The sequence below is a fragment of the Protomyctophum parallelum genome, assembly GCF_964188405.1.
Source record: "Protomyctophum parallelum genome assembly, chromosome: 21".
Taxonomy (NCBI): Eukaryota; Metazoa; Chordata; class Actinopteri; order Myctophiformes; family Myctophidae; genus Protomyctophum; species Protomyctophum parallelum.
Window position 1 is genome coordinate 21,512,747 of NC_139713.1, and position 26,098 is coordinate 21,538,844.

The 26,098-nt window shown below is 43.4% G+C and overlaps 5 protein-coding genes across 6 annotated transcripts in view; 2 read left to right on the plus strand and 3 right to left on the minus strand.

Moving 5' to 3' along the window:
- Window positions 1-2,472, plus strand: part of niban2a (niban apoptosis regulator 2a) — a 34,119-nt gene extending 31,647 nt beyond the window's left edge. The window contains exon 14 of the mRNA XM_083794184.1: window positions 63-2,472. Coding sequence (XP_083650310.1) covers window positions 63-1,234 — 1,172 coding nt within the window. The 3' untranslated portion in view covers window positions 1,235-2,472. The remainder of the gene's footprint in view (window positions 1-62) is intronic.
- Window positions 2,473-26,098, minus strand: part of slc31a2 (solute carrier family 31 member 2) — a 47,061-nt gene continuing 23,435 nt past the window's right edge. The window contains exons 1-4 of one of the 2 annotated variants that reach the window (XM_083794185.1): window positions 12,708-12,911; window positions 9,020-9,086; window positions 7,976-8,237; window positions 2,473-4,432 (exon numbers count right to left, since the gene is read on the minus strand). In XM_083794185.1, the coding sequence (XP_083650311.1) occupies window positions 4,243-4,432; window positions 7,976-8,237; window positions 9,020-9,086; window positions 12,708-12,716 (528 nt within the window). In that variant the 5' untranslated portion in view covers window positions 12,717-12,911 and the 3' untranslated portion in view covers window positions 2,473-4,242. Of the gene's footprint in view, window positions 4,433-7,975; window positions 8,238-9,019; window positions 9,087-12,707; window positions 12,912-26,098 lie in introns of those variants that run through there. The other variant, XM_083794186.1, reaches the window with a different exon arrangement.
- LOC310879598 (F-box-like/WD repeat-containing protein TBL1X) lies at window positions 15,829-17,361 on the minus strand (the record flags this gene model as incomplete). The annotated part of the gene is made up of 1 exon (XM_083794369.1): window positions 15,829-17,361. The coding sequence occupies one exon, from the start codon at window positions 17,359-17,361 to the stop codon at window positions 15,829-15,831; it is 1,533 nt and encodes a 510-aa protein (XP_083650495.1).
- Window positions 18,409-18,903, minus strand: LOC310879599 (UDP-N-acetylglucosamine transferase subunit ALG13-like; the record flags this gene model as incomplete). Its single annotated transcript, XM_083794370.1, has 1 exon — window positions 18,409-18,903. One exon carries the CDS (start codon window positions 18,901-18,903, stop codon window positions 18,409-18,411), a length of 495 nt encoding a protein of 164 aa, XP_083650496.1.
- Window positions 20,602-23,295, plus strand: LOC310879600 (eukaryotic translation initiation factor 3 subunit C-like; the record flags this gene model as incomplete). The annotated part of the gene is made up of 1 exon (XM_083794371.1): window positions 20,602-23,295. The coding sequence occupies one exon, from the start codon at window positions 20,602-20,604 to the stop codon at window positions 23,293-23,295; it is 2,694 nt and encodes an 897-aa protein (XP_083650497.1).

The following is a 26,098-nucleotide window of genomic DNA, read 5'->3' on the forward strand; positions in this document are numbered from 1 at the left end:
GATTGAATAAGAGGGTGAAAGTGGTTCTCAGTGCAAGTAATTTTTTCATTTTCTTTCTCCAGCTGTGAAGGAAGCAGCGGTACAGAGGAGACACAATCTCTACAGAGACAGCATCATTCTAAATACCAGCGACACCAGCCTGGACCGGCTGGGGGAGAACAGCTCCGTGGACTGGGCCGCCAAATTCGGGTCAGAGGGCGATGAGTCGGGTGGCCCTCTGAGCGCTCTGGGTGTTGTGGGAGGCGCGTCTGGCAGGAGGCGCAGGCAGCAGGTGGTGTCGATGATCCAACTGGACAGGGTGCCTCTGCCTTACGAGTCCTGCTTGGATGTACCAGGGGTAGAGCTGATCCCCGAGGAAGCCGAGGTCTCCGAGGACGACAGCGGCGAGGAGTTGGACGAAGAAGGAGACGCTGCTCCTGAGCCCAAGTCCCCCGAAAGCGTGGATGAGATCCGGCACCTGATCAATCCAGTGTTCGAGTTAGTGGCGAAGGTCTCGGAGGAGACCCGGGCCGCTTCGACCGACGGCGAGCCTGTACCAGAGGTTGAGGTCTCTGAGGACGAGGACGACAGCGGCGAGGAGTTGGACGAAGAAGGAGACGCTGCTCCTGAGCCCAAGTCCCCCGACAGCATGGATGAGATCCGGCACCTGATCAATCCAGTGTTGGAGTTAGTAGTGCCGGTCTCGGAGGAGACCCGGGCCGCTTCGACCGACGGCGAGCCTGCGCCAGAGGCGGGCACCATCACCCTGGAGGACGGGGTAGAGGAGGAGGTGACAATAGTCACCACTGTAGTGGAGGAAGTCATCAGGAAGTCACCTCGAGACAAGACCTCCCCACAGGAAACGGTGAAGCAGCTTGTAGGAAACGGGGAACAGGAAGCTGATGGGGAACACAGAGAAAAGGCCGTACTGGAAATAGAGATGGCGGTGCAGGCAGATAACAGTGAGGTGACAGAATCAGATGCCGAGTTGTCCCCGCCATCACCGACTGGCGACTCCAGTCCCCACTGCCATGATGACAGTGGCTTTCAGTCACCAAACAATGAGGGTTTGGAAGAATGTGAGCCTCAGTCACAGATCACAAATGGGATGAAAGGAGAGGACAAAATGGCTGACTTGGGGGATGTTGGAGTGGTTTTAGAGCAGGGAGACAATGCTCTGCACAATGACTCTGGAAATGGAGAAAACTTTGCTAAGAAAATGGCACCATATGTGGATGTTGTTTGTGAGATCTGAATGGGGAAGAACAGGAAATTATATTATAGATTTTAAGACAGGGTTTCACTTGAAGTTGGTCCTCTGTTTTCTTTGTTTCGCAAGACAGTTTTCGCATATTTTACCAGTTCACCATCGTTCTTTTGGACATTGTTTGATTGTCTATTTGGTATACATTTTTTAAACTAAGTTGTTTTAAGCTGTAGCTCACGACGGTCTGATGTCATTTGATCTAAATATGCTTAGGCCTATGCATGTTGTGTGTGTGTGTGTGTGTGTGTGTGTGTGTGTGTGACGAGCAAAATAGCCAGTGTGAATGTAGTCACTTATCAGAAATGTTCGATGCCACAGTGATTTCCTATTAATTTAGGCTCTAACTGAGCACCAGGCGGTGCTCTAACCAATCTGTAGATCTATCCAAATAACTTATTTTGTAGTTTCATACTTGTTTTTACTGGAGAAGCATTTCTTTTAATCACATATGGCCTTAATATTTCAATGCTACATTTCGCTAAGATTGTCACAAAAAGCTTTTCAGTTACTCAGTGTACAAAATCATATATTTGAGTTTGAGTCTGAGGGAGGAATTGTCTAATGTCACCCTCTGGTGGCTGTGCTCAGAACTGGGCAAGGTCTGATTAAGTATTGAAAAATATTATACAAGATATAGTCCACAGTTCATAATTTTGTATTCTTGTGAATGCTAAAATAAAATACACCCAGCAGGTGTATTCATTCAATCACATCAATAAATCACATCACAGTAATCTGTTCATACAACGAAACATGTTAATCCTGCATTTTGTTTTCATAAAGTTGCAAATTGTTCATAAATGGGACAAGCTTACAGTAAATACTTCATTAAACAAATTAAATGTAAGCTAGCCACACACCTTACAAGAATTTAAAAGCTCAATTAGTTCAAATATCCTGGCTGGCTTATCAAGAGTGTGGCAAACTTACCGTTTTAGAGATGTTAACTATACCTTGATCAGTTCATTATTTTTAATGGCATTTTCGCCCACCCACAACTGTTATTAGGAATAAACAAATTGTCATTGTAAATACGTATTTGAAATTGTAGACTTAGAATAAAGTCCTTCCTAAATTACTTCATGGAAAATGGACAGTTGTCATTTTATTTTTTGTTTATTTATTTGGATTATAAATATTAAGTGGCGTCAGCCTAATTGTAAACTGTATCTCTTATTTGTTTATCTATATAAATGTGTATGGATGAATAAAACTTTATCCAGCAATTGCTTGTCGAGTGTGTTTATTTTGGAAAACAATTATATAGTTAAATTTTCCTTCAAAAAAGGGACACAAAACCGTCAGTATGTACATATATATAAACATTTCTGAGTAGAACCACAATAATGTTCCATCCAACAGTACAAATCTAATCTAATCCCACAGTATAGCTTCCCCCCCATATTACACAAAATGTGTTAGATAGCTGGCAAACTCTTGAGTAGGGCATATTTCAATGGTAAACACAACTGAAATGGCAAATGTTAATGCACTGGGATTAGAGTTTTTTTCCCTGTGGTGTATAAATGACTGTCACACACAGCCACATGATGCGACTGTCAACTCTATGACACACTTGAAAACAAGGAAACAATCAGTTTCCTTAATCCTCAACACGCATGATAAAATGACGTGATCACATGCTCCGGTACAATCATCATTGCTCAAGTCCTCAAACTGAATTATCTTGTCTTATGACTGACTACTACCAGCAGTTACACTCGGTTCCCTCTACAGGTTTCATATAGAATATTTATACAAATAAATAAAATAAAACACTTTTCCAAAATAGTTGCCAACTTGCCATTACAGGAAATACATTTAACTGCTTAATCCGGATTTTCAAGGGTTCTATACTAGGCCCGCCTCCTGTTTTGCTGTACACTAAATATAAAGGTTTGCAAAAGCCAATCTACAAGCTCACATGTTGAAATGCGTTGTGAGCTTGTAGATCAGCCATATTCACTGAATACTCCCCGCAGAATAGGGAGGCTACCGTTCATGTGGTTCATAGGTCAGAATCCTACAAGGTCAAAGGAGCACTGGGTTTTGTCTTAGAATTTAATTATAAATAAAAAAACCTTTGCATCTTCATTTGGTTTGACTGATAAGTACAAGTCAACAGCATGTTAGAGTTTGCTTAAAGATCCTGACAGGCCTATACTATCGTAGACTTATCTGAAAGCACAGGTTGAAGCACAACATACTGTGTGGTACTACTGCCTTTTATATTATGTATCATTTTATTTGAATTTCAGGGTTTTACTACTTTGTCACAAATTACTTCATCAATGAACATGTCTGGTATCAAGCTGTCCAAAAACAAAGTTAAAATATGGACATAAGACGTTTGTTCTTTAGTACCAAACATGGAAATGAAAGAAAAGCGCCCCTGTGGCTAAGTCCATCTATTCTCTATTGTTTTATGATAATGTTGACAAAACAGTGTCATTTTCCTCAAGGCGACTCCAATTATGTTTTCTCACCCACATTGCAGTTGCTTCAGGTTTAACCAGTTCACATCGAACTTATCTAGGTGTACATGTGAAGACTTCGCAGTTGGGAAGCAAGTCAAACACTGGAAGGTCATTAATACCTAACCAGCAACAGGGCACCACATGACTCATGTAGCCCTGTTACAAGAAAAAACAATGCAGTCATGTTAGTTACACATTCAACGCCATTCCCATCGCGCTTTGTAAAAATGGAGAAGTGAGATTCACAGACCAAGGAATGGAGAACCGGACTGTTGCAAGGTCACTTTGGGTGCTCTCACTGTGATTCTTACGTTGACACTAAAATAATTTCCTGTTGAACCGTTGAAGACTTGATTATGCATGCATGTTTGGCAAGCAACGTGGCAATATGCTTTAGTCTGTTTTTTTCTCCCTTTCCTTTTATCTCATAACCGTTGTTTTCACACAGAAATAACACTGCTTTCCCCATTGGATATCTGATCCATTCAACGAAAAAAAGAAGAAAAAAAACGCTCTCTCTCAGTCTCTGTGCATTCCGGGCTGCACCATGGAACCCAGGAGAGGGAACGCAATGAAGTAGCCCAGGACGGAGCCGAAGATGACCCCCAGGAAGATCCAGGTGTTGTAGGACATGACGCAGAGCATCAGCATGTATCCCAGAGTCACCTGGAGGACATGGAGCACCGTCTGGACGCCGTGCAGCAGCCAGCTGAGGAAGGATAAATCATTCCCTGAGTTTTACTCAGTGGTGGAAAAAGTAACTCAATTGTTTTACTCGAGTAAAAAGTATCAATATTGCAATGTAGAACTACCCCGTTACAAGTTAAAAGTTCCGGAATTCAAAAAGTGTTGGCAGAAAAATGCACTTAAAGTACCAAAAGTACTCATTGTGCAGAATGTCTCGTTTAAAGTTTTAAAATGTATTAAAAAGTGTTCATGTACGTTTTGAAATAATAATCAAAGTAACTAGTTACTACTAACAACTAAAGTTTTCAAATATATGTAGTGGAGTAGAAGTAAAAGTATTGGAAACACTCAAGTAAAGTACAAATACTTCAAAATTGTACAGTACAGTACTTAAGTGTACTTAGTTACTTTACACCACTGAATTTGACCACTTAAGCACCAGATAACTACAAGCTCATGTTTTCGGACACATGCTCAAAGCATAGAAGAGTGGGGTGGTGCCGACTGTGTGAAGATTCCTCCCATCATTTCAGAAGACCCACGTTACTATCTGTATTCTTCACAGACAGGATCCTGTCAATATAATCATTATTCTTCTATATCTGCCAGTCAGTGTTGTGATGCCTCCTAATCAGTTTTCAGACTCACATTCCCTAGCTAATTTGAATCCCCCTTTTCTAGCTTTTAATCTTTTAACTACCGGTAGTTTTTCTTAATACAGTTGATTTTGTTGTTTTGTACTTTTGACTTTGAGTACATTGAATTTCTGTTGAATAGATTTCACTAAAACGTATACATTTTAATTTAGTTATCCTTTTACTATGATGCCCCCATGGAATCTTGAACCATTCTTGTAAGCTCTGAAAGTAAAATATTTATAATTTGAAAAATAATGTGTCACTAAGAAGCTGGTTTCTTTATTTAGTAACTAACACTCCTCTCAACCGGCCGGTCTCAATCATAACATTACTTTACATAACATTGGTGAGTCTAAATATTTCTGTTACCTGCTTCCTGGTCATGTGACCTGAGTAACCAATTCGGTATTTAAGTCTGACGTCATTTTGTAGTTCTACGTTACGTCCAGGTGGCACCGGCTCCTGTCCGCTTCTCATTGTAAATAGAATATCTAAACGTGCGAATCTTTTTACAATGACGTTATTTTTCAGAAAGGAACCACAGGGTTAAAATGGGTCTTAATGCTTCCAACTCGAGTAGAATTATTAATGTTCTGTACAAGTGTCCATGACAAAGAAAATATACTGTATGATGTGGAGACAATAAAGACTATTAATGTCATTATTATTGAAGGTGGTAAGTCAATTTGCTCAGTACAATATTTCGGGGGCATATTTAGAATGTGTGCGGGGTTGAGTATGTTGAATCTAATTTGCATTCATGAGGATTTAGTTGACACAATGAAATAAAATGGCAATAGTATTCAGTGTGGGGCAGACGGCCTGTCACAGCCAGATTTGGGAGATAAGACCAGTAGCTTTGTTGTTGCAAGGAAAGCGGTAAAATGAGATTTTCGTGGTTGCTTTAGTCTCAGATTTAGTCCGACGGAGGGACACAGTATAACTCTATGGGGACACAAAAGTAGGACACGGAAGTATCTCAAATATTTGAATACATCTCTCCGTCTTCTACATTTCATGAGCTGTTGGTGTGACAAAAATCACACCAATGTGAAGTGAGCAGTGGCTTTGGAGTCAAGCACAGTTGTGGTCTTAATAGAATGTTCAACCTCTGGGTGTAACACAAAACAAGAATAAAAATATATATATCTGTACTTAAGACATACATACATAACTGTACTTAGACATACATATGGACACACATAGCTGTGCATAGGAGATGGTGCCAATGCAAAAACAAATTAATCAATTTGTTGTTACCTTTTCATTTTACAAATAGACATACAGATATGAATACAGAGCGACATACAGATATGAATACAGAGAGACATAGGTGGACTGGAGGCCAGTGATCCTGCTAAGCAAATACTAACATATATCATCAACAGTAACATACATGACGTATACAATACACTGTCATAGTGGAAACCACAGTATGAAACATGTAATGATAAGGACTAGGCTAACACTCAAGGTTGTGAGGTTACAGAATTGCTACTTTCTTCCAGGAAATAAAACGTCTGGATTTCCGAGGCTACAGAATAGCCAACTTGACTTTTCAGTGACACTGAAGTCCTTTGTTTGTCCAAGTAAAGTTTGTTACTCAATGACAAAGTAAAGTATGGGGAAATCCTAACGCAGACCAGCAGCTGCTTTAGAGAGATTTGGGGGAGTTTTGAGAACCATTTTCTCATTACTCTCCCAATCAACTATTGTCTTTTCTAAATAGAACAGAAGAGTGTGTCTACCGTCTAAGGTTAGCAACGTTCATAATAATTCCACAAGACGTAGTACCACAGACCTTGCACCCGTCAATTTTAGTAGTTGTAGGGGAAAAACTCCTTTTTATACTTGCAGCTGTAAGGTGGAATAAGTTACCCCAAAAGCTTAAAACTACCAACTCAACGTTTAAGTCCTCCCTGAAGATATAACCTATAACCTAAGATATGACCTAACTTTAAGTAAACCTCATACCAGTTACCGGCAGGATACATCCTACCCTATCTTCTGTTTCAGTTGCCCCAGTCTTTTTAATTGTAAATGTTTTTAGCTTTAGTATTACTTTAAATTATTGTACATTGAATGCTAGCCTGTATCTTTTAACTATTGCATATCCTCCTGACTTGTGTTATCTAATGTACCCATGTCTCTTCTGCACACATATAGGCACACGCACAGATAGATACGCGCGCACACACACACACATGCACACAAAAAAAGGAAATAATAATTTAACTCATTCCTAAAACACACACACTCATTTATTGTTGCGTTTCATTTTTAACCCATTTAGACCGTACGACGTGTGGTAACGTCATAACAAATCCAACCGACGGGTTGCTACACACGTCCTAGCGCATTTTCAATGATATCAAACGATATCCAAGGACACCATACTCTTCGCACATTCGCGGTCCCGTTCACCACTGCAGAAATAATCCCTCGTATCTCCTAATCTAGGGAGCTCTCTGTGGTTTTGATCAGATGGATATACTGACTTCTAACCTGCCTCTCGTTCAAAATATGAACGCGAGGGATCATCGAGCCGCTTTACAGAGTAAAAGCGACCATATCTTCCCGGCATCCCGAGCCGATTGTGTTAAAGGGACTGCAATGGGAAAAAAGCTGTTGGCTTTCTTGCATTTATCTTGTTGATGGTGGTGTATAATTAATTATGTGTATTTTCTGTAAACATTGTCAATAAAATATCAAAGTGTTTGCATACCAGCTACGACTTAAAATGCAGCACTGTGATTTCACGAGATGCATTGTGTTAAAGCCACCAGGAGGAGTTCCAACGCCTCTTCAACTTCTCATCTCCAATCTTTCCATGTGATGTGATCACCTTGATCACATCTTTGATAATGACCTTCCCCATCCCTTCCACACAGATAATAGCGGGCTCTTTTGTACGAGGGCAGCCTCACCTGTTCAAGTTTAGTTGAGTAGCCGGGGCAGGTTCCATTGGAGCAAGAGAGGATTCAGAGGGACTACAACTGTCGTGGCCCAGACTGCCCTCCCTTTGGCGGTCTGGCGAAGGGGCGTAGGGCGCAGATAAGGGAGGTGAGGTGGAAAATTCAAACTGACGCTTAGCCAGCATAGAATTCTTCGACAACCAAACCCTCCATGCTTTCAGCAGCTCGAACAGTAACGTCAGGAGGAAGACAACAAATACAGACAATACCATCCCTGCAGAGACAAAAATACATAAAGCCTTGTTTATCACATTCACAACGGGAACCCTTTTTGGGGTTCTTGTTGCTATGTACAGTATATAGCAGCATAACATTTTTTCAGAAAAAGATTTAGAAGGCATTTTTAGAATCGGCCTCAGTTCTAAATGGGTTAATAATAGTTATTTGCACGTCTGTTGTTGTAAGTTCACATTCAACATGTTGCGAACTTGCGATGAGACGCATTGTGAGCATGTACTGTAGATATGCACGTGCACACATCCAAGTATAAATCAGGCATTTAACCAACATGCACATGCATTCATTCAGGGCAGGCCCACACACAGACACAAATATGACCTCACAGTGATCTCATCCCATTTTATTCTGGCACTAAATACAGCAACAAAACGTGATGTTGCTACCGCTGGTCAACACGTCTTACTGTCTGCAATCACATGTGTTTAGGAGACTGTTCAGTGCAGGCTAGTTCAGTGCATTATGTAATACTGTGGAGCTCATAACAGCAGTGAAACGACACGTCATGCACTGATGTGAAGGTGTTGGTTTGTGTATACAGATCATACCGAGAAGTGTTCACCAGCATGTTATTTTGGTTCCGTACCCTTAAAAAGGAGTAGTTCACCCAAAAAATGACTACTCTATCAATTACACACCCCATGAAGCCTTGAATTCATGGGGATTTTGTAGTTGTCGTCACATTCCTGAGAAAATAATTTGATGATCAAGTTCAAATTCTTCTTATTAATCAAATTATGTTCTAGGGTTCAATCTTACCAGCAGGCCCACGCACGTCCCAGAAATCAAAGAGCAGCTTCACGCTGGTTGACACATCAAAGGTCATCTGCAAAGCAAAGACAGGACAGGTACCATCAATACAAAATGTACTCATAGTCATAACCAACTCCTATGCACCAGTTAGGGCCAAAATACAGTGTTTTTTATGACAATTTCAACCTGTAGTCATAAATGTAGTGGAAAGGGCCGAACTGTAAAGCTCATCATGGCCATGAGACCTTTGGTATATCTAGTCTTGAGTTGTTTTTGTCGTTTGTCACAAAACACAAAATTAAAAGAAAGAAAGACAGTAAGTGCAGTGGCAAGCTGTGGAAGGAACCAATTGGCACAACAACTAAGGCAGAAAAAGGGGTACGAATTAAATTGGCTACTTCTAAATGTATGGTAAATGTGAATACAAACAAATAAATTCATAAATTGACAAAATGTCACTGTGTTGAATAAAGCCATATATCATTGAGACATCATTGAACAAGCACAGCATATAGCACAGAATATCATGTGTAATCTTATGTTACATGATGTGCTTGTAGTATAAAAATAACACTAGTATAATATAATCATTTTGTGCTGGCCACATCCTTGAGGACATTTGGTTCATTTTGTTTAAAAAGAACATCTTATCTAGTGTAGACAGACTGTCTGTCATACTCCCTTTTCAACACAAACAGGACTTTTTCATAGAACTGGAAGAAATGTCGGTTGTTCAATCTCTCTTTGAATATCAAAGTGAATAGAATGTATTGGTTCAAGGCATGTGAAACACTTGTTTTTCAACGCAAGACCCAGTCTGCTGATTGCACTATGAGGGGTTCATCAGAATCACAGTGCAGTGCACCCCGTAGCCCAATTCATGTGCCTGTCATTTACTCTCAAATGGGTAGAAGTATAAATATTAAAATAAGCATTCTTACAGGGTAGACTCTCTATTTTGTCGTTATATATATATATATATATTATGTGGGATTGTCAAGTCAGATATTCTACATTATTTACAGTTCAGTTAACTGTTGCAGTGTTGCACCCATATTGCTATGCAGCAACGAGGACACCACATCTCCTCTGCCGGCTCCAATCAGGCTTTAGTAACAGGTGTCTTGACTTGTACTCAGCACTCACATTACGATATGGCACGCTTCACAAGAACAGCTCCAGGTGCTCCAGAACAATGCTGACCTTATTCTTCTTCTATTCAACATCACTGACCCGAGACTGGGAGCAAAGCAGCACACTGTAATCGCCTCTACTCAGTAGTTCATTACACCCTGCCTTTTGTCCGACATGTTCTCTGGTGCAAATGGCTTAGAAATGTATTTGATTACTGATCGAAGACTGTTTGACTGTTTGACTTCAATTGTTTTATTGAATTAGAGACGAGAAAAGAAAATCAAATGTGTTGCTTTCACCAGCATCAGGAAAATAAAGCATAAGACAACTAGCCTATTTTGATGTGCAAGTCTTGGGAATCAGGTCAGGAACCCATCTCCCGTTTCCCCTGGCCTGTACATGACGCTAGTACTGTATGTCACATTATGATGTACACTAGTATGTTGCAGCGATGCTGAGTGCCAAGCAGGGAGGCATTAGGTACCACTCTGACTCTAGTAGCCAGAATGTGAACCCGGACATGTTGAGTACACCAACATTTTATGTTATAAATGTTTAGTATGGGTCCCCAGCATGTGGAAACTGCCGGATGCCAACTTGCGTATGTTGAGCAATTTTCCTAATTGGCATAATATGTGACCATCACCATACCATTAACAACCTAAGGAAGGCAAAATGTTTAAAAAAAATCATCATGCTTTATGTACCATGTGATGTGTCAAACTAGGGGGTTTTCATGATGCTGAATCCATTCCAAGCATTAGTTTAGCAAAAAAATCATTAATTGGGCTAAAAACGGCCATTGCCGTCATCACAAATGTGATGTCAGCACAATAGGGCAAGTGACCGTGGACCCGGCCTCACAGAGCACGGCCTGAACCAGCCGTGGACCAGGCCCCTCCACGGAGCCCACCCTGTCTATCTCTCTTCTATTCTTTCTTCCTATTCCCCCTCTACTACCCCCCCCCCCCCCTCCCCTCTCCCCCGACATGGTCGAGGCAGATGGCCGCCCACCCTAGAGTGGGGTTCTGCCCGACGTTTCTTCCTAAAGGGGAGTTTTTCGTTACCATTGTCGCAATATTGCTTGCTCTGGGTGGATCTTTGTTGGTTGTACAGTGTCTTGACTTGAGACAACTTGCTGTGATTTGACACTTTCATAAAATTGAATTGAAAGTGGGCATGGCCGTTTTTAGCCCAATGAGTGTGTTTTTTTTGTTGCAAAACTAATGCTTGGAATGGATTCAGCATCATGAAACCTCCCTAGTTTGACATGTCACATGCTACATAAAGCATGATGAAATTTTGAATATTTTGCCTTCTATAGGTTTTAAGGGTATGGTCACAGATTATGCCAATTATGAAAATTGCTCAACATATGCAAGTTAGCATCCGGCAGTTTCTACATGCTGGGGACCCATACTCAACATTTCTAACATAAAACGTTGGTGTACTCAACATGTCCGGGTTCACAATGGGGCTCTATGGGCTGGCTACTACTAGACTATAGGGGGGAGACCAACCACAAAGCCACTGAGCTGCTAAATGCTGTCGTTTACATTTCCTTCCTAAAGTGTATGATACAAAGCCAAACTCTGCACCTAATCTGTTCAGAATATTGATGGTTTACAAATTTTGCATGGATACCTTGCATACCATGAAATTACGAATGTCATGAAAAGGAGGAATTTGCAATTGCAATACAAACGCCTATTCAGCCGATCATGCCCACATCAATTTAGCCTAGTATTCATTCAATAAAGCATGTTCTGTTCTCTGCTCCATGGTGTGACTGACAGAGGTCAGTGTGTGTGTGTGTGTGTGTGTGTGTGTGTGTGTGTGTGTGTGTGTGTGTGTGTGTGTGTAGAGAGTGAATGAGATAATTTAACTCTAGTTAAATTAACTTTAGTGTCAATTGAACGCCTGACAAGTGGCACGTTGACAAACTGAAGCTATTTCAAGTTTAATAGAACTTAGAAGTTAGACGCAATTTAATTTGAAACAAGCTGGCCTAATGAGATACACCATGGCAGAAATAAGGAAAACCACCTGTACAAAATAAAGAACCTTCAGATAACCTGCTTGGATTAGTAGCGGTTTTACATTAAGCGGAAAATGAACCCGCTTCATTCCTTGCACTTTTCAGAAAGCTCAGAAATAGCCACCACGTGCAGATATTGATATCTGAATCGCTTTTATATATAGTCTGAAATAAACCCACGGACGTACATGGTGTTCCTAACCAGTTCCTAGCTCTGTTCCACCCCTTTCGGAACCCTCGGTTTGCCTTTAAAACCAAAATACGGGCTAATGATGTTCCGAGTGCGTTTTTCACTTTGTGTATTATGTCGGTGGGTGGGTGTTTGTGCATACTTGTGCATAGTTTGTTCTCGGAGTCGGACTCGGATATAATAAACACAATGAAAGGTTTAACATACATAGAACGTATTACCGACATAATTCAGTTACATGTATAATAATGTATAGCCTATATGTATGTATAGGTTTTAAATAAGCGAATGGTTAAAAGTTATTGGCTTTTTGAAAATAGCATAACACGTACCTGCATCATGGCTAATATTGATGTAAGCAGACACAACGGGAGAAACTAAAGCAAGCAGTCAGTGAAGATTGTTCCAGTTCTCCATGATCACAGAGCAATCCAGTTCATTGTGTCGGTTGGATGTGGTCGCTTCATTGTCAAATGGTCAACAATCTTCTTGCAAACACACTGGTCTGAGGCTACCATCATCATTTTGTCCCGTGACGCCGCGACAAGAAACTGGGAATGATGGGAAATGTTGTTGTGTCACGTGAGCCTCAGCACAGCCTACAGTTCTAGTGCGACCTCTGTCTGTTGTACTAGGGAATTGAAGTTTCATTCAGACGTAGAATTTGATTATCATCTGGTGATTTCGCCAGATTGCGGCAGTCAGGTTACATTCTTCTCATGGCTCATGGCCTTTTTAATTATTATTACAAATAGTCAAGCAAGACGTTAGAGAGTGAATAGTCTTAATAAACTTTAGAGCCTATAAAAGAAAATGAATGTGATTGAATGAACCCTGCCTAGAGCGAAAATAGTCACATTTAGTCCATTATTTATGTGTGTGTGTGTGTGTGTGTGTGTGTGTGTGTGTGTGTGTGTGTGTGTGTGTGTGTGTGTGTGTGGTTAATAACAGTGGGACTGAACTATGATGGATGGCTGAGGTCAGGTGGACCCGGCCTAATTTGTTGTGTCCTCTGCAGGGCCCTGCTGCTGGTGCAGTTACGCCACCTTGTGGTTAGTTGTAAACTCTGCAGAAGCTTGGTGTGGCCAGGACATCTGATTGATTGATTGATTGATTGATTGATTGATTGATTGATTGATTGATTGATTGAAAATGTAATTCACTGTTTGTAAAATGGGTACATTTCAACGAAAGTACAGGTCAAACAAAATCTGCTACGAGGATAAAACCTATGAGCGGCGCTCTTATCATCATACTTCATCATTACATTCCGTGCTCAGCCAATGCTGACACACACACACACACACACACACACACACACACACACACACACACACACAGCTGGTAAATGGTAAATGGTGCATTTATATAGCGCCTTTATCCAAGGCGCTTTACAGAGATTGTGCATTACATTCACCCATTCATACACCGATGGCAGCGGAAACCATGCAAGGCACCAACTAGCACATCGGGAGCAATTAGGGGTTCAGTGTCTTGCTCAAGGACACTTCGACAGTAACTCTGGGGGAGCCCGGGTTCGAACTGGCAACCTTACGGTTACCATCCAGGCACTCTACCCCTGAGCCACTCTACCCCTGAGCCACAGCTGTACATATATGGGGGGCTAGCAGTGAGCACACCTAAAAAATAGGGGAGGGGGTATACTTTACAGGGGTCATTTTCGAATTGTTGCTGGATTTGGAGCCTAGTTTGGTAATTCCATTATTTCTTGTGATAATATTGTCACCTACTTTAACTGAGAAGCCCTTCGTCTTTGCTGAGATTACTATTCGATCCAAAGAGAATGGATTTTCTCCAGGTATAGTGAAAGTTTGTTATCAGTGAGCCAGGTGCAGATCAGTTCAGAGCTGAGTGCCTTCTCAACCTGCAATTTGTCTCTGTCCGATACCAGCAGGTCTGAGTCATCCGCGAACAGGAACAACTTGACCTTGGTCACGTGCACGTATCCGCCTGGGTGAACGCAGGCGGGAGACTGCTGGGCGAGCACTGGCGCTTTGGCATGGGGGGTCAGATCATAGCTTAGTTTAGTCTTCATCAGTGAAAAAAGGTAGCCGACGAATGTTTTTCGTCATAGTTTTAGTCGCCTAAATCAACACTGGGGTACAGTAAGTCATGTCTCAATCTGGGAACCCATTGGCAAAACAACGGAAGTCTCGAGAGACTAGTCATGTATGTAAGGCTCGTGTTCTGCAGTGCGTCCTCTGTGAACTGGAGGGTGTGCTTGTCCTTTTTCCCCCAGCTCCAGGCGTATCTGGAGAAGAACCAGGTGGCAGGCCTGCCCTAAACTGACTTGGAGACAGTATCAAAAATGTTCGACTCTAATACAACCCAGATTGCGACTATATATGCGGTAAAAAAAAAAGAGAAAAGAAAGCCAGATTGATACACTCTTATTTCTGATGTAGGCCTATGTATTAATAGAACGTGTGCCTTCTTTACACGTTTGACACGATAGAAATAAACTACAAAAAGGTAAAATATATTGTTCCTGTTGACAAGATTCTAACCCAATCACATCCAGTATTATTATAATAATAATTATTTTGTCATTTTTTTATTCTTACCTTTTATTACTATTTTACTGTTCTGCAGAAGTATGCTTGTATTTGCATAAGTGACAAATAAAGATCTTTTTAAACAAACTTTTGATGTATATACGGAACATAACCTACTGTGAAGCTGTTCAGAAAATGTTTACCTAACTTTGCTACTACAGGGAAAACATGCACATGTAAATATGTTACTATTCCTTTTACTAGTCTTTCATTGCTCTTTCTTGCACTCTTTATTCAATCCCTTTGTTTGCTGTGTTTTTGTTGTTTTGAATGTTGTTATCTATGCTGCTGCATTGTCTGAAGGAAGCCAAACCTGTACCTGTACACAAGATGAAGCAAAAAGTACCTTCTTGGTTCTTGATCAGGTCCCCAATATCAATACTGACTGTGTCAGTACCACCAGTATCTTGATCATAGGGCCGATTGGTTGTAAGTGTCTCTGCCAAGCTCAGCACCATAAACTCACCATATTAAATATTCAGGTGATGAAGTATATGCTTTTAAAAACATATTCAGCGTTCACACACACATAAACGCTGAGGTCCTTCGACACTCGAACCAGCTATATTAGCTGGTTTTGGTTTTGCTGCTGTTTGTCGGGTGTCCTGGGGCACTTTTGGGGCTGGTAACCTTTGCTGCAAATTACAAGTTTTAGAATTCTGTATTTATTCAACGGTCAAGATTGTACTTAATTCTTACATCTTGAGTACAGGTACATAAACCTTATTTTAGTTTGGCTTTCTTCAGACAATGCTGGTATTAGCCATGCAAAGGTGGTGCGTGATCAAGTGTATTATGCATTTGATGTATTGTTGAATGACAATAACAGCTATCTAGTATCTACCTATCTATTTCTGTTCAAGGTTCAATCAGGGTACTATTGTCTGAGATCGAGAACACATACAGAGCCGTCCGAAGCACAAGCACTGACTTTGTCCCCTGTGCTATTCCAGCACACCTCGAAGATCCCACCGGTTCCCCTGTAGCTGCGCACCAACGCTCCAGTCGCAGTGTTCCAGATGTGGACACACTTGTCAAAGGAGCCACTGGCCAGGTGTTTGCCATCAGGGCTGAAGGCCACACTGTAGACAGGCTCCTGGTGTTGGGTCAATGTGTGGATACACACCCCCTTCTCTATGTCCCAAAGGCGAACGGTTGAGTCGAAAGAGGCGCTAGCAAGCATAGTGCTGGAGTTGGGGTTGTTGGTTTCAGGGCCAGCAGGGCTCCACGTGATAGTGTAGATCTCTTTACTGTGAGCGTGGAGGTCGAGGACACATGAGTCCTGCTTCTGGTTCCAAATTTTTACGGTCATGTCATCGGAGCAGGAGGCAAGTAGCACCCCTGATGGGTCCCACTTAATAGCATTGACCTCACCTGTGTGTCCCTGGAAAGTCTTCAGAGGCCGGTCGCGGCCCAGCCGACATACATGGATGCACTTGTCTGTGCTGCAGGAGGCAAAGGTATTATTGTTTTTCCAGTCCACGGCTACGGCTGGGGCTGAATGAAAGGGGAACTTCTGCTTAGCCTCACCCGTGTGCACATCCCAAATGATCGTCATCTTATCTGCACCGGCACTGAGAATAGATTTCCCCTTCTTGTTCCACTTAAGTGCAAATATGGGCCCATTGTGCTGCCCCAAGGTACTCACCAGGTTCCCATCTTTTGACCATATTCTTGCAAATCCATCATACGATCCTGTTGCTAAGAGAGTCCCATTGCTATTCCAGTCCAGTGAGGTGATATATACATTGCTGGGGACATCCTGGCTGCCTTCTTGAATGCAGTGGGGCAGTACCAGCTGGGTGGAGCTGGAGCTGGTTAGGTTCCAGATCCTCGCTGTAGAGTCCCCCGAGCCTGAGGCTAGCAGATCACTGACAGGGTTCCAGGCGCAGATGAACGCCTCAGCCTCGTGGCCTCTGAGCACTGTGGCCTTGCTGGCAGGTATCTCTATGTCCACTTCCACGCCCAGGGACTCACTGTGGGCCCGCACGTTTTGGGTGCCGTTCTCTTCCTCGCCGACTGTGGTCTCGCCATTCTTTGGTGGGTTGGACTGGATGCAGGAGGCCGGTGAAGACACGGAACATGAAGCCTGTTGCTGGGCCAACATATCGCAGAAGGCCTGCTGCCGCGTCTGCACCACATCTGGCATCACCGCGTCAATGAGGGACAGTGACTCGGTTGGCTGGCCATCAAAAACCGATCCATCCTCGTTGATGCTGATCTCTGCCTCCACATACTGGAGGCCCTTCTGCAGGACGCTGATGAGGGCAGCAGGGGGCACTCGTGTTCCACTGATGTTGGACTGGCTGACGTGGCTCTCGTTGCCAAAGGTGAACGCTGAGTGGGAGAAACCGGATTCCTGGAGATATCTGTACACCAAAAAATTGACTTCGTCACTGGTTATACTCATCTTATACACAAATGGAGGATTTCTGTAGTAAGAAGGATGGGCTCACAATTTCAGAGCGAGCTTGTTGGTGGCCACCACCTCTTCCACCTCCACAAAAAGCTCCACCTTCAAAGAGTGAAGTGACTTATTATCATAACTTATTATAATAGTATACAGTATATGTTACAGGAATACGTGTTTACAAACACACACGACTCAAGTTGTGGCGGTGAAGCAGTGTTTGTATTTTATGTGGCAGACATACAGGTATTCATAGAAATTGACAAGACATTTACAACAATAACCTCACTGATAACACCATGTTATTAGGTGGTGGGCACCAAATATCGGTGTTGTTAGGCAACGGTTTCTATTGCGTTTGACGTGACATGCCCATGTATGAAGATCCCCACTTCAGCGCAAATTGATTTGTTATAAATAATACAATTTTGACAATGACACGTAGTAACAGTGGTATGGTCCTTTAAAATCACACTTGTGTGAAGTGAGGGGTGCTCTTATCATCATACATCAGCCAATCAAATCATCACATTCCGTGCCCCACACACACACACACACACACACACACACACACACACACACACACTTGTGTATAGCACCCCTCGAAAACATCAACTTAAATATGTATACAATTGAGGTGACTGCATTTGGTCTCCCTGATTTTCTAATGATACATTTAGAGCATGCCTGCTTGCTCTGGGAGAAATTTGTATCTTCAGGTCAACATTTGTCAAACCAGAAACAATCGTGTCAAAGGTCATGTCCAAACTAAGTAAGCCTTGCCGAGCCATGAGGCCATGATGCAGGAGCATATCTCCTGTTTCTATAGCGTGAGGCAGCTTGATACACCCCCTGGACATGATGTACAAGTACACCCCCTGGACATGACGCTAGTATGACGACTTACCCCCAACCCTTGATACAGAGTGCCAAGCAGGGAGGCACTGGGTCCCATTTTTGCAGTTACATGCAGTAGTAGTACAGTATTATGGTCTTGAACTTAAGGAAGACCAAGGTTGCTTGCTGTCTACATCCTCTTAACCTATACTAAGGAAGACCAAGGACACTGTCTAAGAACATGGCAAAGTTTTTGGGCTGTCCGGGTAGGAAGGGCAAAAGAACAGACAGGTCCATGGTTTCCAGGGTCTCTGTGAGGGTGCTGCAAGTGCAGTAGAACAAGTGGGAGTCTTTGTGCAGTTGTCGGGCTAACTCTATCTGGTGGTTGTCCATCAGTCTGTCGTTCACAACCACTAGCAGGGCCTTGCCTGCACCGAGGGCTTCAATACAGCTACCAGCCCCAGCATGGCTGATGACCAGATCAGCACACCTCATGTCGTCAGCTATGGAGTCTTTGAATCGGAATGCCTCTAGTTTGACATCGGGACAAGTCTCAGGTTCCGGGAGAAATGAGCCTCGTCCAACTTGGAGAACCAAGCGTTCATAACCGCGAACCTTCAAGGCTTGAACTGCATTACAAGACGTGACACTGCGAATGAGTTCATCAAAACTTGTCGTCCCAACGGTAACGAATACGCTCTTCATGCCTGCAGCTTCTACGTCATGTAATCCAGCCTTGCTGGGGATTGATAGCAAGTCTGAGAACAATGCTCCATGCGGCATTTAACAATAATTTATTTAGTGCCAAAAAATGTAATCTGTAGCAATAACAATCTGGAAGGTTGTTATAGAGGCATTGAGGCAATGATGATGTGCCTTAACGAGTTAACGTGACGTAACAGTGATGTAATGATGATGATGTGGCAATGTCATTATGATCCAAGGCACTGTAATGATCCATTTGGGCACCTCCATACTTGGGAAAGACTGACATCCAATACTTTAATTTCTGTCTTCCAAAAGCACGAAATAACATTTGCTTACCCAGGTGCTTGGAGGCATGGTTTGTTTCGCATAATCTCTAATTGGCTCCTAGAGAAACACATACTTTAGAGTGCATTCCTGGTAAGTTCTACAGTGCTTATTCTACAGTGCTTCGTCCCTAAATTAAAAGAAGTCAATAAATTACATATAGGGGGATGCGGTATATAGGATGTTTTGGCATATCATTTTGAGTCCACTTTGTATTAATTTGCTGTCTTCTGATTTGAGCGTGCAATACTGCTACTAACTAACTAAATCCCTATTGACCTTATACCAACCTTGAAACGTACCTTAGTTACATCACCATCAACAGTAGGGACCACCATTCTTCAAGACTGGTGGTCCCTTATTGGCCGGAGGACAACGACATACAACACAACATACCCAGCTGATCGCAATACTTGCGCGCTCTGCGCAAGTAATAACTGGGTGGGCCATGCATTTCCAACTAGTATCAATAATAGGCTATGATATTCGAACTGGTAAGGACTAGTATAAACTAGAACTGCACTCTGTCGAGTACCTACTTGCGCGTTGCAGCACACAAGTGTGCTAGTAGAGTGAGCAAGTACTGTCGACCCCTACAAACTTTCAAATCTCAGCCTCTCTGTAAAACATTGAAATTCATTACTAAAGTCAAGTAATAACTGGCTGTCAATGGTGACGTAATTACGATAAGTTTCAAATAATATTGGTTGGGTAACAGGTAACGTATGTATGTGTATGTATGTAAGTTTTAAGTTGAAAGTACTAGACTGTGGTCGGCTGGCCTTTTTATGTGTGTATGCTTGGTAGGTATATATACTGATGTTGATGGTGACATAATTAAGATATGTTTCAATGTTGGGTTATAACTGGCTGTCGATTGTGATTAGGGTGCCAACTGGTGGAGACAATAATAATAGGAATACTGGTATAAAATAGCTCAAGGCTCTATTGCTGATTACTTAGGTTAGGACCCCCGCAGTAGTGTCCGATTAGAACTTAAACCAGGATGCTTCGACTTCTGCTTTCTCCCTGAAGCCGACCCTTGTTATATATTCTCCGACTATGCTTGTCACGGTGACTAAGCCAGTTAGATCTATCCATATATGGTTCTACCACGTCTATCTGATATCAGCACTAGGTCGGCTCGGGCCAAATATAGGGATTGTCATACTAGACATGTCATATGTCATATAGCCCAACGTCTTAGTCGGAGTCTTCGTTACAACTGGGGTAGGGAATAAAATAGGTCTAGAGGTCGGGTCACTATGTGGTTGTGTATGCTGTCATTGTGTATGATGTCAGACCAGAGCTCGTCCCCCAATATAAGGTGGTGAACTATCTAAGGCCTAGGATTGATGACTTTTGTCCACAATGTCGCGTTTCTTTGCTAAAAGAGAGGGCAGCGAGAGCGAGGAGTCTGGATCTGATGATGAGATTGCCCCAAAATTATCCGGAACTATCAAGCCGACTTTGTTGCTTAGTGACGATGAAGAGGACAAGAGAGTGGTACGCAGTGCCAAAGACAAAAGGTTTGGGGAGCTCACCAACATCATCAAGAACATCCAAAATGCTATGAACATGGGTGACATGACCAAATGTTCGGAGGAGTTTGAGCAGCTATGTCGAACCTTCCTCAAAAGCAAGACTATAGTGGACAGAGAGGGGGTTCCCCCTTTCTACATCCGTATTTTGGCCAAACTGGAAGACCATTTGAACCAGATGTGGGAGGAGAAAGAAGGAAAGAACAAGAACTATGCCAAAGCCCTCAGCACACTCCGTCAGAAGATTCGCAAGTACAATAGGGACTATGAAGATGAGATTTCAGCCTACAGGAAGAATCCACAAGAGTCTGCGGATGAGGAGGAGAAGGCACCAAAAGAGTCAGATTCCTCTTCAGGTACTGAAACAGACAAAAAAGATGATTCTGCTAAATCATTCTTGAAGAAGCCTACTGTGGAGCCCACCCCAGATGGGAGCCTGTTCCTCAAATCCACCAAACACTCTGGGGGCGAGTTGTCCTCTAGCGATGAAGAGGATGACAAAAAGTGGGATTCAGACAACGGAGGCAGCAGCAGTTGCGAGAACTCTGATGACGGGGAGGGACAGTGCACCGCCATGTCATACCTCAAGAAGACTAGTGAGAAGACAGCCGAGAAGAAAGATGTGAGGAAGAAGAATGTAAAGAAGAGGGAAAGGATAGAAGAAGAGGCAGACGAGGAGGATGCCCAGGGAGGCTGGGAGAAGGTGAAAGGAAGAGTTCCTCTGGTCAAGGAAAAGCCCAAGATGTTCTCTAAGAGCATCCCAGACATCAACACAGCGGACGTGGTGGAGAAGCTGAAGGAGATCATGCAAGCCAGAGGTAAGAAGGGCACCAACAGAGCTGACCAGATTGAACAGCTCCATGAACTGGAGGGCATTTGCAAAGAGAACAAGCTAGGGGAGGGAATCCTGTTCAAGATCAAGTACAACATTGTTGTCTCCATTTATGACTACACAAACATTAAGAAAAAAGAATGGCTGAAGTGCCTGAAATGCATAGACGAGCTGCTGAACATTCTGTTCAAAAACAACATCATAATTGGGGAACACATCACAGAAGACAACGAGATCCTTGACATTTCTAACGTACCCTCTGTAAAGCCGTCTGACCAGCCTGACTACAGGATCCATGGCTGTATTCTGACCCTGGTAGAGAGGATGGATGAGGACTTCACCAAAATCATGCAGACCACCGACCCCCACTTACAAGAGTATGTTGACAACCTGTCGAACGAAAACCACGTTTTTGGCATAATCAAGTGCTTGTTGACTTACTTGGAGAAGAAGGGCAGCCCAGTGGAAGTGTGCCGTATCTACCTGCGCTACATCATGCACATCTACTACAAGTTTGACTACAAGGCTCACCGCCGCAGTCTTGGCCTCCAGGAAGAGACCACATTGGAGCAGGACCAGGAGGATGAGATCGAGGGTGAGGAGAGTGCCGTTATCATGGACCGCCTCTGCAAGTTCATCTACGAAAACGACCGCACAGACCGCATCCGCACCTATGCCATCCTCTGTCACATCTACCACCATGCCCTGCACTCACGCTGGTACCAGGCCCGCGACCTGATGCTTATGAGCCACTTGCAGGACAACATCCAATATGCTGACCCACCCATACAGATCCTGTATAATAGAGCCATGGTGCAACTGGGAATCTGTGCCTTCCACCAGGGCTTGATCAAGGATGCCCACAATGCGCTGCTGGACATCCAGCCTCAAGCCAAGATGCTGCTGGGCCAGGGCCTCCAGGGCCCGCTGATGAGGAACGCGCATGAGAGGAATGCAGAGCAGGAGAAGATTGAGAAGAGGAGGCAGGTGCCATTCCACATGCACATCAACCTGGACCTGCTGGAATGTGTATACCTGGTTTCAGCCATGTTACTGGAAATCCCCTACATGGCCGCCCATGAGTTTGATGCCCGCAAAAGGACAATCAGCAAACAGTTCTACCACCAGCTCAGGGTGGGAGAGAAGCAGCCACTGCTGGGACCACCTGAGACCATGAGGGAGCATGTAGTGGCAGCCAGTAAGGCCATGAAGATGGGCGACTGGCGCACCTGCCACTCCTTCATCATCAACGACAAGTTAAACAACAAAGTCTGGCGCCTGTTCCCTGAGCCACAGCGAGTACATAAGATGCTCACCAGGAAGATCCGGGAAGAGTCACTGAGGACTTACCTGTTCACATATAGCAGTGTATATGACTCCATCAGCATGGACACTCTATCTGCGATGTTTGAACTGGAGTCGCCTATTGTCCACAGCATCATTAGTAAGATGATCATTAATGAAGAGCTCATGGCGTCCCTGGACCAGCCCACCCAGATGGTGGTGATGCACCGCACTACCGCCCTTCAGAACATGGTACTGCAGTTTGCTGAGAAGCTTGGTGGCCTGGTTGAGAACAACGATCGCCTTTCAAAGACCAGAGATCAAAAAGGTGGCTACCAACAGAAGCCAGGCTATCAGAGAGGTGGTTACCAACTAGGGACTGGACAGAATAACCGATTAACCGATTAACCAATTAATCATTCCCGACAGTCAAATTATTGTCTTTCGTCCAAATGGAAAGTGTAATTACAACATTTTAGGGTCTGATGGCTTTCGGGCCCTCGTGGCGTATGCCTAACAATGGGCGTATGCTGGAATCACCGCAACTTTCGGCATTTATCACTCCAGCGTGACCTTGAACTTTGGTGTACACCATGTCAAATATCACGTCAGGTCGGGAGCTGTCGTAGGCTTTGTCCTACACCTGTTTTTGTGTCATACAAAAGCGGAGCTTTAGAACAAACAAACGGTAGGAGCGCACACACCAGTAGTGGGGAGGTGCTGACCGCAGGAGATAACTTTGACCGCACAGCTCGTAGTCACGATGCTAGAAACTTTATTAAACCAACGTTTCGGCAAGCAGGTTGCCTTCTTCAGAGTATGGATACCCTGAAGAAGGCAGGGTATCCATTCAGGGTATAGATTCTTAAGTCATACACAAGTGGAGCAGCATTGACTGACCAGTTGACAGGCTGTCACAGGCATCTAAACATGTGTGTTCACTTCTAAAATGTATTTAAAACTAATAAATATTGGAGAGTCACGTGAGGCACGAAGCAAGATGGCCGCACGGCACTGAGCTCTGATAAAGTTTCCTCTTTTTTGTAATTTTTCTGACTCACAGACCGTTTATTTTGGTATTTCTTTCGACAATAATATAACCAAAACCCAGTTTCACGTCATGGACGGGGAAATTGATCCATTCGCCTTCACACCGCAACGAAATGATCCTCGTGGAGTGCGGGCTACTGAAGCTAGCATTTCTCCGGAGGAAATGGCTAAGCTAATCAAGCAGACAATTGAGACACAGCTAGCATCATGGCAAGGAATGGTGTCCTCTCTCGTGAAAGAGGCGCTTGGGCAAGCTCTGGTCCCGATACAGAAGGGTTTAACAGAAAATGGTGAAATTCTCAAGTCACTGAAGGGGCAACTAGGCGACCACGCTGAGAGGTTTGAGGCGCTCTCCACCCGGTTGGACACCATTGAAACTAACGTGCGTAAAACCGAGAGAAACAATGACGCCTGCTATGTTGAGATGCTAAAGATGCAGAAGAAGCTGAACGAATTAGAAGATAGATCCAGGCTTAATAACGTGAGATTGGTTGGACTACCGCTTGGAGCAGAGGGTGATGATCCGAGAGGCTTTCTTCAGAAAATGCTGCCCAAATGGATACCAACCCTGAAGACCCTGCGTAATGCAGTCGTCACCGTGGATAAGGCGCACAGGATCTATTCCAACAGGCAGACCGGGCCGCGAACGATGATCTTCAGGCTACTACACTTCCCCGACCGGCAGGCGATACTGGAGGGGGCGAGAAAGGCAAACCCGGTCCTCCCGGGGGGAGCCAAACTGTTGTTTTTCGCAGATTACAGCCCCGGTACTACAAAGGATCGCCGCGCATTCAAAGAAATCCGCACCAAGTTATGGCAGAACGGAATAGAGTCATATCTCGTCTACCCGGCGATTCTGAAGGTAAACTACAAGGGCAAGAAGATGACGTTCAACTCGGCGGAGGAGGCGAGCCAGGCGATCAACATCCTGGGGGCTTCGGTGCGGCCCGAGGACATACGAGACGAGGCGGTGGAAGGAGGCGACCGGCTGGACGACGTGAGACGAGGCGACGATGAATCAGGCGATGCGTAATGGAGAATGGTGAGCTGTATCTATCCCTGCGACCAGGATATGAATAGCCGTGGACATTCGGCTGTATCAGGGGCTTAACTTATAGCTCCTACTTCTATTTTTTATTTTATTTTTCTTTTAAAGAAAGTCCAAGACACTTATAATATACGTTATTATTATTAGTATTGCTTTGAACAAATGCATAGAAATTGCACTAATGTACAGGGACGAGAGAAAATACAGTCTGAAAATGTATCTATTTATTTTGTTTTATTTTTTACTTTTCTACCAGGGCAGGTAGTTCATACTTTTACATTATGTGGATGGTTAAGTTAGGTTTATTATTATAATGCGCCACGGGTATCCGTTCCCCCGTAGGCTTGGATGATGTTTTTATTTTATGTCTGTTCTGATGATCGTGGGGGTGGATGTAGCGGGGCTGACGTCATAGCTGGGCAGCGGTTCAATTAGGTTGTTATTGAAAGTATATTGACGAACGGGGTTAGTTTAGTTGTGTTTGTATAGGATTTAGAAGGCGATTTCAGGTCTTCTACGTGTTATTTTCCTTTTATAATTTTTGATAACTGCCTGTGGGTATGTTTTACTATAGTTTTAATATTAGGGGGGGGCGGACAGGGTTCAGTGGTAGACATTGCTAAGTGTTGCTCACTGATGTCGCAAAGTCAGGGGAGGGGGGCGGGGGGTTTCAGGGGAAGGAGGGGGGGGGCACATCCTAATTCCATTACTAACTCACAACGGCACCAAGGTTCAGGAGGGTTAGAGAGTTTGAATGTTATATCATTTAATGTCAGAGGTCTAAATACACCACAAAAACGTTCAAAGGTCTTAGATTATTTACGCAGGAAGAATATTAACATTGCGCTTTTACAGGAAACACATCTTAAACTTGAAGACACACCCAGGGTTCAAAATAGGTTCTATAAAATGGTGACGGCCTCTTCGGATGGTTCTCGCACAAAGGGAGTGATGATACTAATGAAACGTAACATAAACATTACTGTTGATAAAATAGGCACTGATAGGAAGGGTCGTATGACATTTTGCTGTACAACCATTCAAGGTAAAAAAGTTGCATTTATCAGTATATATGCACCAACTACTTTCGAGGCTGATTTTTTCCCTTCAATA